At 33.0% G+C, this 17,278-nt stretch overlaps 1 protein-coding gene across 1 annotated transcript in view; it reads right to left on the bottom strand.

Moving 5' to 3' along the window:
* LOC114324772 (glutamate receptor ionotropic, NMDA 3B-like) overlaps positions 1-17,278 on the bottom strand; it is a 424,994-nt gene that overhangs the window by 175,570 nt on the left and 232,146 nt on the right. Inside the window, 1 exon segment of the mRNA XM_050647354.1 lies at positions 16,338-16,664. Coding sequence (XP_050503311.1) covers positions 16,338-16,664 — 327 coding nt within the window.

The raw sequence follows: 17,278 nt of genomic DNA, 5'->3' as shown, positions 1-17,278 counted from the left end.
TTCCGACTACTTTCCATGTTTGTAGCTCATATGTTTTATACATATTTTAATAAACATGACGATATATTTTAATGCTTGAAAAGTGTAAGAGTAAAAAGTAAAAAATAAAAAAATATGAAAAAGATTTTTTTAAGAAACGCTTTTCTTTAGTAACGATTGACTAAAATCAAAAAATATTATAAAAAAATTAACCAAAAAGCAAAAAAAATAAAAAAATTAAAAAATCTAACACATTCGTTAAACAAAAGCGTGGGGCGAAAACCGTTTATTTGATGAAGACGCGCCACGCTTTTCTTTGACGAATGTGTTAGATTTTTTTCATTTTTTTTTTATTTTTGGTTTTAAGTTGATTTTTTTTATAATATTTTTAATTTTAGTCAATTTTAACTAAAAAAAAAACGTTTCTTAAAAATATTGTTTTTCATATTTTTTATTTAGTTATTATACTAGTTATTAACGTTTTGTATTTTGAGTACGACAGCGGAAATCCAAACGTTAAAATAAACTTATTTTAAAGTAAAATTGTGACTTATACCCAATAAAAATAGTAGGCTGTCATTTAAATCCATTCGTCCCAATTTAATTACCTTAGCACGTTTCAAATGCTAAAAAAGGCGACAGATCAAATAAAACCAAAAAGTCTGGGATCAATATTGAACTTCTCCTCTTAAGTTAATTCCTCTATTCAATTTTGCACGAAAGATATTTCGGGGACCTAATATCGCTCTACCGTTTTAAATATGTTTCTCTCACTGCCTATCGTTGAAAGTGAATATCTACGTTAAATTTGTTCCGATACTGTTACCTTGTTCAAACTAAAAGCCATAGCATCTACCAAGTAATACGTTCTTGGAGTTACAAACCTTCTTGGGTTTTAGCCGACTCAACAACATGCCTCTACTCTTATTTGTCTTGAGCAATCTTTATCCAGTTTTTCACGCACATAGCTTTCAGGTCTCCTGCTATATTATCTCGCGACCCGAGTCGAGGGCGTCCACGTGGTCTTCTTCCAGTTAAGACTTCTTCCCATACCATCCGTACTGTCCTTTAGTCAGAATGTGTTCTGAGGTGTTCTGCCATTGGAGTTTTCAGTACTTTATTTCTATTGTTATGTGGGCGTCTGGGTATAGTTCTTCGAGCTATTTGTTGATTCTTATCATATATTGTCCTGTTGCTTCATTAAGCACAGGCCCAAAAATCTTCCTTAGGATTTTTCTCTCGTAGTAGAAAGATAACGAAGAAAAAAATACGTAGTCTCTCTTAGTTTGCCTTCGTTATCGTCCAAGCTTCGCTACCATACATCACTACTTGTCCACCACCAAGTAATAGCTTACAAATATAGGGCATAAGATTCGCTTAGACTGAGATAATGAGGCAATTGAAATACAAAGGAAAATAGGTCTCACATGGGCTACCTTTGGTAGATCAAACAACATTTTGAAGTCTAATATTCCAGCTTGTTTAAAGAAAAAGGTTTTTAAGCAATGCATTTTACCGGTTCTTTCATATGGTGTAGAAACACTAACTCTGACAAAAGGACCTTGACATGATGAAATTTCACGGTATCGTGTTCAAACCTGGAATCAAAAGGAAACGTTATAGAATCTGGACTTTAAAATGTGGGAGGGATATTTTATTTTATCCTGGATTTCGTGCAACTTTAAGCACGCAATTGTAAAAAGTCGAAATATCCATTCAGAAATCGTTCTCAAAAAACGAAAAAATAATAAATTTTATTTATTGATGTTTTCTATTTCAAATACGATTTCAGAAGTGGAAATTATTACGTTAAAATAAATTTTAAAGTAAAATTTTATGGCTTATACCCAACAAAAATAATAAGCTATCATTTAAATCCCTTCGCCCAAATTTGATTGTTTTAGCACATTTTTCAAATGTTAAAAAAGACGACAGGTCAAATAAAACCAATAAGTTTCGCTTCAATATTGAATTCTCCTCTTGAGTTAGTTCCACTATTTAATTTTGGACAAGATGAGATATTTCGGGGACCCAATATCACTTTACCATTTTAAATATGTTTCTCTCATTTCCTACCATTTACGGTGAATATCTACGTTAAATTCGTTTCGTTACTATATGCTACTTTCTTTAAATTGAAAGCCATACTGTCCACCAAGTAATATTATTAAGTTAATATTATTAAGTGGCGTTACACCCTTCGTGGATTTTAGCTGTCTCGACCACATGTTTCCACTCTTCTCTGACTTAAGCAACCTCCGTCCAGTTCTCCACGCCCATAGCTTTCAGGGGTCCTCCTATATTATCTCGCCACCGAAGACGAAGGTGTCCGCGTGGTCTCCTTCCAGTTGGGACCTCTTCCCATACCAGCCTTACTGGTTTTTGGTCAGAATGTCTTCTGAGGTGTCCTTCCTACCCATTGGAGTTTTCTGGACTTTTTATTTCTATTATTATGTTGGCGCCTGGGTATAGTTCTTAGAGCTATCTGTTAGTTCTTGTCGTTCATCAAGCACAGGCCCAAAAATCTTTCTTAGGATTTTTCTTTCCCAAACACGTAGTCCCTATTCATTTGCTTTTGCTATCGTTCACGTTTAGCTACCATACATCACTACTGGTCCACCACCAAATAGCTTACAAATATAGGACATGAGATTCGCGTAAACCGGACACGTGTGCTGCCTTTGGTAGATCAAACAAAATTTTCAAGTCTAATATTCCAGCTGGTTTAAAAAGAAAGGTTTTTAAGCAATGTAGGTCTGGATCCCGCGTATGGAAAAAAAGTTGATTAATAGCAAGCTGAAAATTTGTTAATAGCTTAAGGGTGTCTAGTCGGACAAACTTTGATATATGGGAACACTGGAACAGGGGAAGTTTTAATTGTGGAACAGCTTAAAAATAAATTTGGAACGGTCAGACCACGAAAACGGCACATGTATTTTGTCCGACAGAACAGACTTAAACTCTCCGAACAGAGATTAAACTCTCATGCAAAAATCAGACTGCTATTTATGACCAAATGGGCGTTTAATGAGTGGAACATGTAGAGTATGTCAAATGACAGGAATTATGACAGGTGATAAATAGCAGTCTGATTTTTGCATGAGAGTTTTCCAAATTTTTAACCTGTTCCACAATTAAAACTGCCCCTGTTCCAGTGTTCCCATATATCAAAGTTTATCCGACTAGACACCCTTAAGCTATTAACAAATTTTCAGCTTGCAATTAATCAACTTTTTTTCATACGCGGGATCCCGACCTAATGCGTTTTACCGGTGATTTCATAATATGAATTTCACCATATTATTATAGTGTAGAAACAATAATTCAGATAAAAGCACTTTGACACGATGAGATTTCACGTGATCGTCTTTAAACCTCGAATCAGAAGGAAACGTTTTAGAATATGGGCTTTAAATTATGGGAAAGATATTGTATTTTATCCTGGATTTCCAATAGCTTTAAGCACGTAATGGTGAAATGATAATGGTGGTTCAAAACAGAAAAACCTGATTTTCATAAGTAATAATCAGCGGTGTACTTGTAGATGATTTTATTTTGCGTAGAAACAGATACTTTAAGTATTTACCTGGTAGAAAAAATTCATTGCTTATATATTTTATCTGTTATGCTAGATAAATTATAATTTAATATTCCGCCTCACTTTCTCACCCTCCCCCTTTCGATATTCATCTTTTTGTTTATCGTTTGCCGCTTTTACCGGAAATTGGAAATAATCAAGCTTATCTGAATCTTACTTACTGCTGATTTCAGTAGACCATTTTGTAGTGCAGTCGAATCGTTTTCTTAAATGCACGATGGTATTTTCTTGCTCAGATTCTTATCTTTTTCGGTTTTGTCTTAGTATTCAGCTGCAAAGTAGTTCGTCGTTCCATCAACACGTCTTATCTTTAGCGTTTAAAGATACACATTTTAAAACTTTAAATACATTAGATTAACTTTACTGTAGTTTTTGTATAGAAAACAGGAAAGTCCTAGATACAGGATCATCATCATTCTCTTTGCCTTATCCTAGATACAGGATCCATTATTAAAATAATAATAGACACTTATTTAAATGTGAAACCTTCCTCATTAGAACCCCTTTCTCTTAATATCAACAAACTAACAAACTAACAAAATGAAATTTTGCTTGAGCCTTCATTGTCTTAGCCTCTACTATATTAGGATGATACATATGTAACCTATACACTTTAGTAGTTAGGTAAATATTTATATTTCGTTTTTTTTTTCTATGTCAGTGAAACCTGTTGTTGATATTTTAATTTTGTCTTATGTTTTCTTTACTTCTGTTGTTTTTGTAATAACGAGTTCTCGAATCAACTGTCGTATTTATTATTAGGAGGTATTATATCCATCTTAAATATTACATATATTAAATAAACGTAACGGTTCTGGTGTGGCAGTCTTCACCTCACGAGATCCCCAGATTACGTATAAAGGGGTAAGAACAAGAAAAGACTGTGTAAATAGTAAAGGCCTCCAAGCAATACAGGGGCCTACGTATAATGTAAGAAAAGTGCTCCGCATAAGAGGTTTCCAGTTGGAGCTAAGACTTAGGTTAGCTAGGTGCTACGTTTTCTCGACTTTGTTTTATGGAATGGAAGCTTGGACCTTGAATGCGGCACCAATGAAAAAAACTAGAAACATTCGAGCTGTCACGGCTGAACACGTCACAAACAAAGAGGTCCTGAGAAAGATAAATAAAAGAAATTTAAATCTTAAATACCATCACAATAAGAATATTTAGGACATATTACACGTGGAGAGAGATACAACTTGCTCCTATTGATTATACAGGGAAAGAGTCAAGGAAAAAGAAGGATAGGGAGACGCAGAATATCGTGGCTACGCAACCTGAGAGAATGGTACGGATGTATATCAAATGAACTTTTTTATTGAATGAATGAATGAATGAATAAATGAAAATGAATATTTTTTAATGAAGGCATAACTTAACTACTTGCTTATCCTCCGCAATAGTATTTATTTTTTGGTACCAATGTGCAGAACAGGGACGTAGAGTAGAGCTATGAAAACTGTTGTTCGTCTTGAGCATCAATATCGCTTCGTCTGCGTGACAAAGTATTTTTATTTCTTTGTTTTCCATTTTGTATTCTGTTTTCAATAAAATTACTTGTGTCAATCACTCTAATTTCAATTGAACTTCTTATTTATTTATTTTTGTGTGTTTAATAAGTTTTTATATTAGATCTTATTTTAGTTAAAGTTGAGTTATTAACTCAATTTTTATTCTACATTTATATTATTTTTATCTGTCACTGGTTTCAATTTAAATTCATAAAACGAGTGGAAACTGGAAAAGAGATATCGTTTGACTAATATATACATTAAGCAAAGTAGATATTATATTGAGCTTCTTCGTCGTCTTCTTCTTCTTCTCATGGCCTCATAACCCTGGATGAATCTTTGCTTGGCTATATCGTTTTATCCAGACCTCTCTTTTGTGTCCTTCTCTTCCATTGACTTACGTTCTTAGTTTTCAGGTAATTTTTCACGTTATTCAACCATCCCGTTTTAGGTCCCCCTTTCTCCTTCGTGTAACAATGTCTTTGTTTTTTATTGTCTTCTTTTCACTGGACATATTCCGGCTATAACAGTCTCCGAATTTTACAAATCGTACAATATGGTGCCTTTATTCAACTCATCCCAATTCTCCAAGTGCTTTCCTCCTCTTACTCTCGACCATATAATTTTTCTGTTCATCTTTCAAGACTCTTCTTGATTCCATTAACATCTATAATATTTATGATCAGTTTGACACCTTTATATATTTTCGCAAAATATCTGAAAAAATTGTTATAGCCACAAATGCTCATCTGGCTAAGGAGTATTTTGCTATGATCATGTATAATTTTATCGATATTTTACGTCATTTTAGTAATGTACATAACTTGAAAATATTTACCTAGTATGTGATATCAGAATGTAACTTAAATGCACTAAAGTAGCATTATGTCAAGTACAATTTTGAAAACACATTAATGAATCTTAATTACCAACTTTAGATAAAACGTTCAGTATATCGAAGGATAAGTTTGGAAATTGCCACATCCCGAATAGCGTATTCTTGGCGCCTCTGGTGCACTAGATATGTCATAACAGTTAGTTCAGATATACTACAGCAAACTTAAACAGTTAAATAGCACTGTCAAACTTCTATTAAAACGTAATAATATAAGGATAATTTTACTGCGAACAAACGTGTCAATATTTAGTAAGTAATAAATGTGTTCTTTATTCCTATACATCGAAAGCTTTAACAGTAGTCACAAATTGTATTTAAAAACCTGTAAGTACTTGCAGTGAAATTTTAGTTTAATGGGTTAGATTCACAACAGGAATAAATTACAATTAATCAAGAAAAAATGCTATTTATAGACCAGATGGTGTATTTATATATTATTTATGAAGATCTGGAAGCAATAGCCAGTAAAATTTTGAATGAATTCACTTTGCAGTGTGGGCAGCATATCCCAATATACAGTACGTAAATCGTTCAGCTGGACATAGGAAATAATTGTGGCAACTGCGCTAACCCAGGTTTAATTGAAGCTTCTGTTCGATTACGAGTTTTTGGTGCAATAGAGCTGTAAAACGAATAGAATGAGTGAGTTTTGAACTAAGGCTGTCCATAAATAAATCAAAAACAAAGTTCTTTATGATTAATGACTTAATAATTTTACTGTAATTTTTAAAATATTTTTGGTTAAAAACTAATTTCAAAACTAAACAGTTTTCCCATTCCCTTAGGCCAAAATATTTAGCTACTATGTACATTGTCATATTTTGACGTTTATTTGTGTCAGTCGAAATGATTTGTCAATTTTGAGGTTAATGCCCCTTAATGCTAACAAATACATAAGACGATCGTCTATTGTATTTGATGTTAACAACCATATTATTATCGAGAGGGCTCAGTTGCCACAATTATCTCAATATAATACAATGTATGTATTTATGTATCTAAATATACACAATGAATGTTTCCTATGTCCAGCTGAACGATTGACGTACTGTATAACTTATGGAACCTTGCAGCTCAGTGTTGCCGGTTTTAAGCAGACGAACCTAAAGTCCGTCTAAATAGAATATTCCAGAAGTCCAAAACATCTTGATTTGAAAATCTGTGGGTTTTATTATTTTTTAAATAATTCATAGATAGGAACTATGAAAGATATTTATACGATATTAAAGATATATCGTTTGAATAATAATTATAAATAGCCTGTGATTAATATTATATTTAATAGTTGTTTATGATATAAGTGTTAATAGTACAATTTTAAAGTACAATCTGAAAGTTTGCAGAATGAGCGAAGCGAATTCTGTAATTCACATGAGTGCCTTAAAAATGTAAAAATGTAAAAATGACCCAAAAAATACAAAAAAATGTTTTGTTTTGCGTAAAATCGCTGTTATGTGATTCCTCAAGTTCTTTGTTTATAACAATCTTACCGACATCTGGATCGACTGTTACCCAAAAAATTCGTGTTCTACGGGTCAAAATACATAAAGAAAACTTGGGTAAGTCCATCTGAATTAAGGAGGCCGTTGTACCCCTACTGGCGACAGGACTAAGTTGGTCGTGGTCGTCCTGTGGAAAAGGCTCCGTATATTACTGTATTGGACTAATGGAATGTATGACGAACTGTCGTTACGACCGTTTGTCGTGATGACCGAAGTCGTAAAGTATGAAAAGGGCGTTAGAATTGCGAAATATAATTGCCGTCTTGCACTTGCATCTGTTTGTGGAATAGTTTTTGTTGATTTGACCAAACCTTAATATTGTTCTGAAGCTATTTTTTGTGGCACTTATATAATTTACTATTCTAATTGGGAAATTAGCTACAATTTAACTTGAAAAATGATGTTATCGACGTTTCGACTTACAATATTTTGTATTTAGATAACGACCTCCGAAGTGGAAGTGGAAACGTCAATAAAATCATTTTGCAAGGTAAATTGTGGTTTATTTCCCAATTAAAATAATAAATTACCAAACCTTGTTCTGATCCAACTGAATCTCTCGTATCTGCAATCCTTAACGATATTTTAGAGCTTGAGTTTATATCTACTACCTTTCAAAAAGTTTGATGACAAATGTCGAATTCTGATCTGAAAAAATCCTTATCAAGTGTAGCTGCAACAAAAAGTGTTCCACAAACAGATGCAATAATTGCAATAAGGCAATGATACTTCGCATTTCTGTCACCACAGCATTCCATAGAAAAATAAATAATAATTTTTTTAATTGAGGTATAATAATTATTGCTTTTATAAAAAAACACTGACTATTTTATATAATATGATTGTTTGTATTATAGACCAGTAAGGATTTGTTTTTAGGTGGATTTTTTAACGTGGCATTCAGATTTTTGCGGATAAAGTTAGGTGATAATTTCGTTAATAATAATTGATTTATGCCCCTTCTCAAATATGCCCGGAACATAAATAAAAAAAAAATAAAATATTTAAAAATTTCAAAAAATTTCGTTTTTTTTTCTATTTTTTTGCTTATAACTTTAAAACCATTCATTGTGGAACAAAGTCGTATAGGAATAAAACAAAGATAATTAAATTTTCTATCAGATGCGATTAGTTAAAAATGCCCTAATTTATCACCCTTGCTGCACAATAGCACTTAATATAAAATAAGGGGGCAAAACTAGCCTGTCTTCATTCAATGATTTTCCATCACTTAGGTTACTCTTGGAACCTTCCTAATGCGCTTAGAAAATTTTTGTAATGTGCTAAGATCGTACACCAAATTTCATTAAAATTTACTTACTAGATTTCAAATAATAATTTTGCAATCTAAACTTTTTTTAAAAAATTAAAAATTTTTAAAATCTTGCACAACAAAAACTAGAACATACAAAAATTTGTAAATTTTTTACATATACAAAAGCACTCCACCTATCTAATGCACTTTACAGAATTGAAATCGGATTATTCAAGCAGCCTCAGCAATGTTTTAAAATTATAAACAATTTTTTGGCTTATAAACAAATTAGTCCTGTGGCCAGGAGGGGGTGCTACGGGCTCCTTTATTTAGATGGACTTATCCAAGATTTTTATGTATTTTTTGACCTGTAGAACACGATTTTTTTGGGTAACAGTTGATCCGGATGTCGATAAGATTGTTATAAACAAAGAATTTGAGGAATTACATAACATCGATTTTTCGCAAAATAAAACATTTTTTTGTATTGGGTAATTCTAAGCAAAAAGTTTTAACAATTTTTTTCGTAGGATGCACAGTTTTCGAGATAAACGCAGTGGAACTTTCAAAAAATCGAAAAATTGCAATTTTTGAACGCGAATAACTTTTGATTAAAAAATAAAATAGCAATTCTGCTGACAGCATTTGAAAGTTTAAGTCAAAATATACCGATTTTAATTATTTGCATTGCTAAATATTAATTTTTTTATTATTAAACAAAGCCATTTTTTATAAGCCAAAAATTTTTTTATAAGTTTAAAACATTGCTGAGGCCCCTTAAATAATCCGATTTTAATTCTGTAAAGTGTATTAGATAGATAGAGCACCTCTTTATATGTAAAAAAACTAGACAACTTGTAAATGGTCTACTTTTTGTTCAGAAAGATTTTAAAAAATTTGAACTTTTTTAAAAACATTTAGATTGCAAATTTATTATGCAAAATCTATTAGGTCGATTTTAATGAAATTTGGTACACGGTTTAAGTATGTTACAGATAAGTTCCTAAGCGAATTACTAAGGTTATAAGTGCCACCAAAGTGGTTAAGAAAGATTGAATAAAAACAGGCGTATTTTGCCTCATTATTTTGTATTTATTGCTATATTGCAGAAAAGGTAATACGGTTAGACATTTTTGACCAGTTGTTATCATACAAAATTCAATTATCTTTATTTTATTTCTCTACGACTTTGTTACAAAACGAATCGTTTTAAAGTTATAAGAAAAGAAAGCAGAAAAAAATCGACGTTTTTCGAAATTTTTAAATGTTTTAATTTTTTTATTAATGTTCCGGGCATATTTGAGAAGGAGCATAAGTCAATTATTATTACTGAAGGTGTCACCTAACTTTAATTGCAAAAATCCGAATGCCACCTCTCACATCCAAAAATAGACGTTTTTTCACAGATTCTTACTAGTCTATTACTAATTGTCAATTAGTTTTAACTACGAATTATAATCGTTTTAATAAAAACGATTCTTTTCCACTCACAGAGTATTTTATTCAGTATAAATATCTATTTATTTTGGCTTTGTAGGTATACTATAATGTTTATACTAGGCCGTACTAGTTTATCCTGCACTGTCTATATTAATATCAGAAAAAACTAGTGTGGACTAGGCTAAACTAGTTTATCCTATCGCGCCTAGGCCAAACTAGTTTATCCTGAAATCGGGTTTGGCCGGTAACATAAATATATAGGTCTGGATCCCGCGTATGAAAAAAAAGTTGATTAATAACAAGCTAAAAATTTGTTAATAGCTTAAGGGTGTCTAGTCGGATAAGCTTTGATATATGGGAACACTGGAACAGGGGCAATTTTAATTGTGGAACAGATTAAAAATTTGGAACGGTCACACCACGAAAACGGCACATTTATTTTGTCCGACAGAATAGACTTAAACTCTCCGAACAGAGATTAAACTCTCATGCAAAAATCAAACTGCTATTTATCACCTGTCATAATTCCTGTAATTTGACATATTCTAGATGTTCCACTCATTAAAACGTCCAATTAGTGATAAATAGCAGTCTGATTTTTGCATGAGAGTTTAATCCCTGTTCGGAGAGTTTATAGTATAGTTAGACCCAAACCCAGACATCCAAAGTGAAAGTTATCCGCTAACACCAAATTGTACTATATAGTCCATATAATGTTCAAAAAAAAGTCACACCATTTTGAGCGTCGGGTTTGGGGGGGGGGAGAGATGGGAGAAATCTCTAAATTCGTAGTTTTTTACGTTTTTCGTCAATATTTCTAAAACTATGCGGTTAAGCATAAACAACCTTCTATACAAAATTGTTCTACATTAAATTTGAAATAAAAAAGGTCCTATACACAATCCTAAAATGGACGGTTCCAAAGTTACGGAGGGAGTATAATATAATTGGTCCAAAAAAAGACCTAACCCAGACATCCAAAGTAAAAGTTTTCCGTCAACACCAAATTGTTCTATATGGTCCACATATTGTTTAGTAAAAAGTTACACCATTTTGAGCGTCAGGTTTGGGGGGAGATGGGGGAGAATGTCGGTAAATTAGTAGTTTTTTTTTTAGGTTTTTCGTCAATATTTCTAAAACTATGCTTTAGCGTAAAGAATGTTCTATAGAAAAATGTTCTACATAAAATTTAAAGCAATAAAGCTTTTAACATAATTGTCATAAAATCAACGGTTCCAGAGTTACGGAGGGTGAAAAGTGGAGGTTTTCGATACTTTTTATATTTACCGATTTCTCCCCCCTCTCCCCCCAAACCCGACTCTCAAAATGGTGTGACTTTTTTCTGAACATTATGTGGACCATATCGAACAATTTGGTGTTGGAGGATAACTTTCACTTTGGATGTCTGGGTTTTTGGTATAGTTATACCATACATTGCCCAAAAAATACAAAAAGTATCGAAAACCTCGACTTTTCACCCTTCGTAACTCTGACACCATTGATGTTATAACAATTGTGTATAAAAGATTTTTTGTTTTAAATTTCATGTAGAACATTTTTTTATATAACATTGGTTACGCTAAAGCATAGTTTTAGAAATATTGACGAAAAACGTAGGAAACTACTAATTTACCGATTTCTCCCCCATCTGCCCCCCAAACCGGACGCTCAAAATGGTGTAACTTTTTACTGAACAATATGTGGACTATACAGAACAATTTGGTGTAGGAGGAAAACTTTTACTTTGGATGTTTGGGTTAGGCTTTCTTTGGACCAGTTATACTATACTACCTCCGTAACTTTGGAACCATGAATTTTAGAAAGATTATGCTACGGCCTTTTTTATTTCAAATTTAATGTAGAACAATTTTGTGTAGAGGGTTGTTCATGCTAAACCGCATAGTTTTACAAATATTGACGAAAAACGTAAAAAACTACAAATTTACCGATTTCTCCCCCCTCCCCCCCCCCCAAACCTGACGCTCAAAATGGTGTGACTTTTTTCTGGACATTGTGTGGACCATATCGAACAATTTGGTGTTGAAGGATAACTTTCACTTTGGATGTCTGGGTTATGCCATCTTTTGGATCAACTATACTATACTATTAAGTCTGTTCTGTCGGACAAAATACATGTGCCGTTTTCGTGGTCTAACCATTCCAAATTTTTAACCTGTTCCACAATTAAAATTTCCTCTGTTCCAGTGTTCCCATATATCAAAATTTGTCCGACTAGACACCCTTAAGCTATTAACAAATTTTCAGCTTGCTATGAATCAACTTTTTTTATACGCGAAATCCAGACCTAATACTTATACTGACTAAGTTTATTGTTTGAAGGTATGAACAGTTGACCGTAGCGTTGTCGAAACCTTTTCCAGGACTGACTTTTACTTTTTCTCATTTTTTGTACGGAGAAAACCATTTTATTTTTGTTATTTTTGTTATTAAAAGTACAGTTTTATTTATATTAAACCTGTTTTTTACTAATTCTTGTGTCCATGAGAACTACCCGTTACAGCCTAACTCCGTACCATTTTTTGACTGAGTACATACATATCTATACTCTAGTTTTTACCCATAGTAAATAAGCATAAGGTCAGAATTCAAATCAAGATTAGTAACCTAGATTATGTGTGAATATTTTTGTAAACAAATACAGGTGTCACTTTTTAACACTTAAGTACTAACACATTGTCTCTCAGACGGCATCGCTTGTTGAAAGTGGGATATTACCCTTCCTAGAAAATTTTGAAGGTCACCCGTTTATGACTTTTTAAGTTGAATTGTTATTTAGTAGTATTGAATTCGGCAATTTGCGGCAGGTTTTTATTCGAAAAATATTTAGACTCAAAGTGTGATTTCCGTCTAATAAACGGGGTGTTAGTGTTTGTGCCCAGTTCGTCATTAAACATAATGTGCCCCAGTTCGTCAAAAAGTTCAAATAAGGGGATAAAGACTACGAGGAAACTCTTTTGAAATTATTTGATGAGGTAGAAAACGACATAAGCGAAGTGGGATCAATTCGTGATGAAAATGTTGCCACTAACTACCATTGCTACACTGTACAAATTTTAGTGGCTGTCAGTTTTTTCTTGTTTTAACATTTTGTAAGAGCTTTTTTATTTTCATGTTTATTTCTCTTTGTTTAACTAGATTTTAAATTTTTATCAAGATTCTTTAATTTGTTTCATTTTTATTAAACTTTTTTTCAGGAATAAAAAGTCACACAAACAATCCTTCCATTCTTGTTATAATGTTTTTTTATTTTAATAAGTACAGAAAAACTAGATAATTGCTGTGTGTTTTAGATAAGAAGTGCTTTCAGTAAGTCATCGAAATATATTTTTGCATTAAAATATTTAACAAAAAAAAAATAACCAGTAAAATGTTAAACCCGTCTGTCAGGCGGTTAGTTAGTGTTTACGTCATTGATTTAAGATGTTAGTACTTGTTTTTTTGGAATTTTAATATGCAGGTTCTTCGTTGCTCTTAGAGTATCTGTAAACAACTGAGTTTATAAAACACCTCAAGCCTCTTACGAGAACAACCACCAAACGCGACTTACACTACTTGAAGATCAGTCAGATTTTATTAAACGCGCTTTTGAAAAGAAAGAGCATTCAATAAAAACGACAGCAAGAAAAACGAGACCTCTCTGCTGAGAGATATTAAAGTCAAAAGAGTCGTCAGGATACGCAGGAAATATGAGGAAGATTTTTATTGTAGTGAGTTTCGTTCCAAAGCGTCCGAGCGTCATTAAGGTTGAGTTATTACGTTAAATCCAAAAAAGAAAAACGAAAACGTTAATTTATCTATCTTGTCAGAACGTTTCAACCGGTATGTTAATCATTCTGATTTATCGGGTTTTTTACGTTATTAATTGGGGGTTTACTACTACAATTGCCATCTATTAAGGGCGTGGATTTATAATTTGTGTCGTAGAGGATAAGCACATAATTAATAAAAGTCAGTACAAATAAACAACTAGCGTATTAAATAGTAATTTTTTGCACAAGAGATCAAAGATCCAAACTGGAATAATTTAAAACAATAAAAAGTTTTAAATCCAAAAATCTAAAGACTCTACTCTTGGGACCAAGTTCTGGGAAAACCCAAACTCATGCCTTCTAAAATTTGCAAAGCAAACGAGCTACAAATGAAAAAAAAGACTAGGGAGGACATTTAAGGAGCTAAGGTGAATTGATGCCCCTGTTCTCCCAATACAGTGATTTCATTACCTATTCGATAAAAGTTATAAAAGTTCTGGTTAAATGCCCTTACCTCTCTGCCTACTCTCATCTTACCCATTGCTTGATGAAGATATACAGTTGTGGTGACATTAAGGTATATGAAGAGTACAAGGGAAAAATAAGGAATGTCACATTTTATACATATTGAGATAAACAGCAGAAAAGGTTTAATTCTTATGATGTCTAAAATTACTTAGAAGATTCTTAGCAGAATTTTTGAGACACAAACGTCGAGTTCTTGGGAAGAATGAATAAAGAAAAGGAAGTCATATTTACGATCAAACAACGAAAACTGCAATACTTGGGACATATTACAAGAGGCGAAAGATATGAACTGCTTCCAATAATTATGCAGGGAAGATAGGAGGAAAAAGGTCCACAGGAAGAAGACGAAACTCCTGGCTAAAAAATCTACGGGACTGGTATAGCTGTAGCAACAACGAATTGTTTCGGTCAGCAGTTTCGAAAATACGTATAGCACTGATGATCGCCAACCTTCGGAACGAAGATGGCACTTAAAGAAGATGAAGAAGCAGAATTTGTGCAATCCATATTTTATAATCTTAATATAATATGAATCTATATTAATTTGTTAATTTAATAATACACCAAAAGACTGCTAACAGTCCTTCTTTTTGTTCAGTGGCGTACGGTCAATCCTGATTCTTCGCCTGGATACAAATTCTTAAAAAAATTTTATAAACTTATCTTTCTGTTTATTGTCCTAAATGGATAGCCTAGTCGATAGTACTTAGTTTTTCCTGCCACATGGCGAGAAAATCCAAAATTAATGAAAAAGTGACATTTTTTGTTTTCCCCTTGTACTCTTCATATGTATTCTATACGATTAATGTATCTCTAATCTATTCTATATTGTTCCAGTGTTGCTGTGACTAATAGATAGTGTGACAAGAAACATAATATAGCATCCATTCTTAATTCAGAGGACAATTCAAGTTCTTTCCTGGGTGAAAACCTAGGAAATAATATTAGACTTCCGGAAATTAAATTTGCATTATTTAAAGGAGGTTATCAATTATGGATGGAGTTCAGGGATTAGGGGACAGGGTACAAGACAAGACATTAAACAAGTTATTAACCCGGCATCCGACAGGTGGGGTGTAGTACACCCCAACAATACTGAAGCGCCTAAAACATAAGGAAATTTTGCATGTAGTGGCCACAACGGCCAGATAGCTTTCTAATGTCTATTCATCTATGTGATGACACATAGTTTTTAGTCGTCTGTTTAATTTCAGCAAAGAATATTTGGATTGAAAGTGGTCACAGGTTTTTGTACTTTCTGCAGAATTGTTTTTATTTTGTTATACTCCTATAAAAGTAAGTGAATAATACTAAATATTACAGATTTTAACATATTTTTTATATTAGTCTAAGCTAAAAATAATTGCGAACGAGAACAAGCACGTCTTCAGGTCTTATGGGATGAAGCAGACATGAAGGGATAGTGACGAATGTATTGACAAGGGTGATTCGGAAATAAGTGAAGAAATAGACAATGTTAATGTAAATAGTGACTATCCTGACCAGCTTCAAGATGTTGACGTTCCAGATATCACAGAAAAGTAAACGTAAAGATATTTTTTGAGATTCTTTAACTATGGGTTGCTGGGGTTGGTCACACCCCACCTGTCTGTTAGTAGCAAAAAAATTTACCTGTCGGATGCCGGCTTAAAAGACAAGTCAGGTACTTTTAGAGTAAATATTGACACACTTCATGTATCTCTTCATTGTGTGATGAAAATTTAAACAAAAGGGCAACAGGGCTCATAAGAAAAATCATAAGCCAGGTAAATTGACAAGTTTTATTATAAAGGGTAATAAAAAACGGAGAATGACTTACCTATAACTTAAAAATTTCTTCCCCACATCCCTCTCACTCCTTTTGCCTTTCCTCTTTACAATTCTTGAACCAAAAAGTCCATCGGCGACTATGTACAACCTAAAATCGAATTCTAATTCTTGAGCAACATTCTCGAGTAAGTCCATGGATAAACCGTAGCAGCAGTTGGTCTTGTACTTAAACTTTTGAAACGGAAAAAACCTTTCGTCGTCATCGCTATAATCACTTGCAAATTGCTTGTAATCCGAGTAGTCCGATTGGTCGATTTGTGCGTCGTCTTCTTCGTCTTCTAATCGCTGCATTTCGTTGAAAACCAAAGTGAGGTTGTCTTTGTCGGATGTAAGTACGCGATGACAAGGAAGACCTGGAAAAAATTAGTGTATATTAGTGAGATATAAACAAAAACTATGAATTATTGTCATAATTACAGATCCTCTTAAGACGTTGAGGAAGAATTCCTTTTCTTCCTCAACTTGGATTTAGATGTTATGGTCGATTTTTTATCAATTTTAAAGTTATCAGGGGTAAATCTATCAGATATCAGACTCAGTTAAACGCAAGTTTAATTGAAATGAAATTGTATAATATAACAAACAAAATAAAATTGACTACACAATGTTCTTCTTGATGCTCCCATCAGTGACGAATGTTTTCGAACATCATAGCAATCTTGGATCTTATCAGAAGCAGCGCGGAGATAAGATCCAATTGATCTTATCTGCACATGTGTTGACCAGGTTCTGAGGTTCTTTAACTAGGATGTTCTTCTTCTTCCTGGAACTCGTTTTCCAAACATTTTTCTTTGCAGGATGGCTTACAGAAGGGCATATCTGAATTAATTTCGCAGAATGTGCCCGAAGTACAGGAGCTTTCGAGATTTGATGATGGTCAGTACCTTTCAGTTCTTCTTCATTCTTCTGAGGACCTCCTCATTTGTGACTCGGTCAGTCTATGGAATGTTAAATATTTTCCGATAGA

Source organism: Diabrotica virgifera, chromosome 3 (genome assembly GCF_917563875.1).
Source record: "Diabrotica virgifera virgifera chromosome 3, PGI_DIABVI_V3a".
Taxonomy (NCBI): domain Eukaryota; kingdom Metazoa; phylum Arthropoda; class Insecta; order Coleoptera; family Chrysomelidae; genus Diabrotica; species Diabrotica virgifera.
The sequence above is the reverse complement of the archived record's forward strand: the minus strand, read 5'-3'. Positions and strand labels throughout refer to the sequence as shown.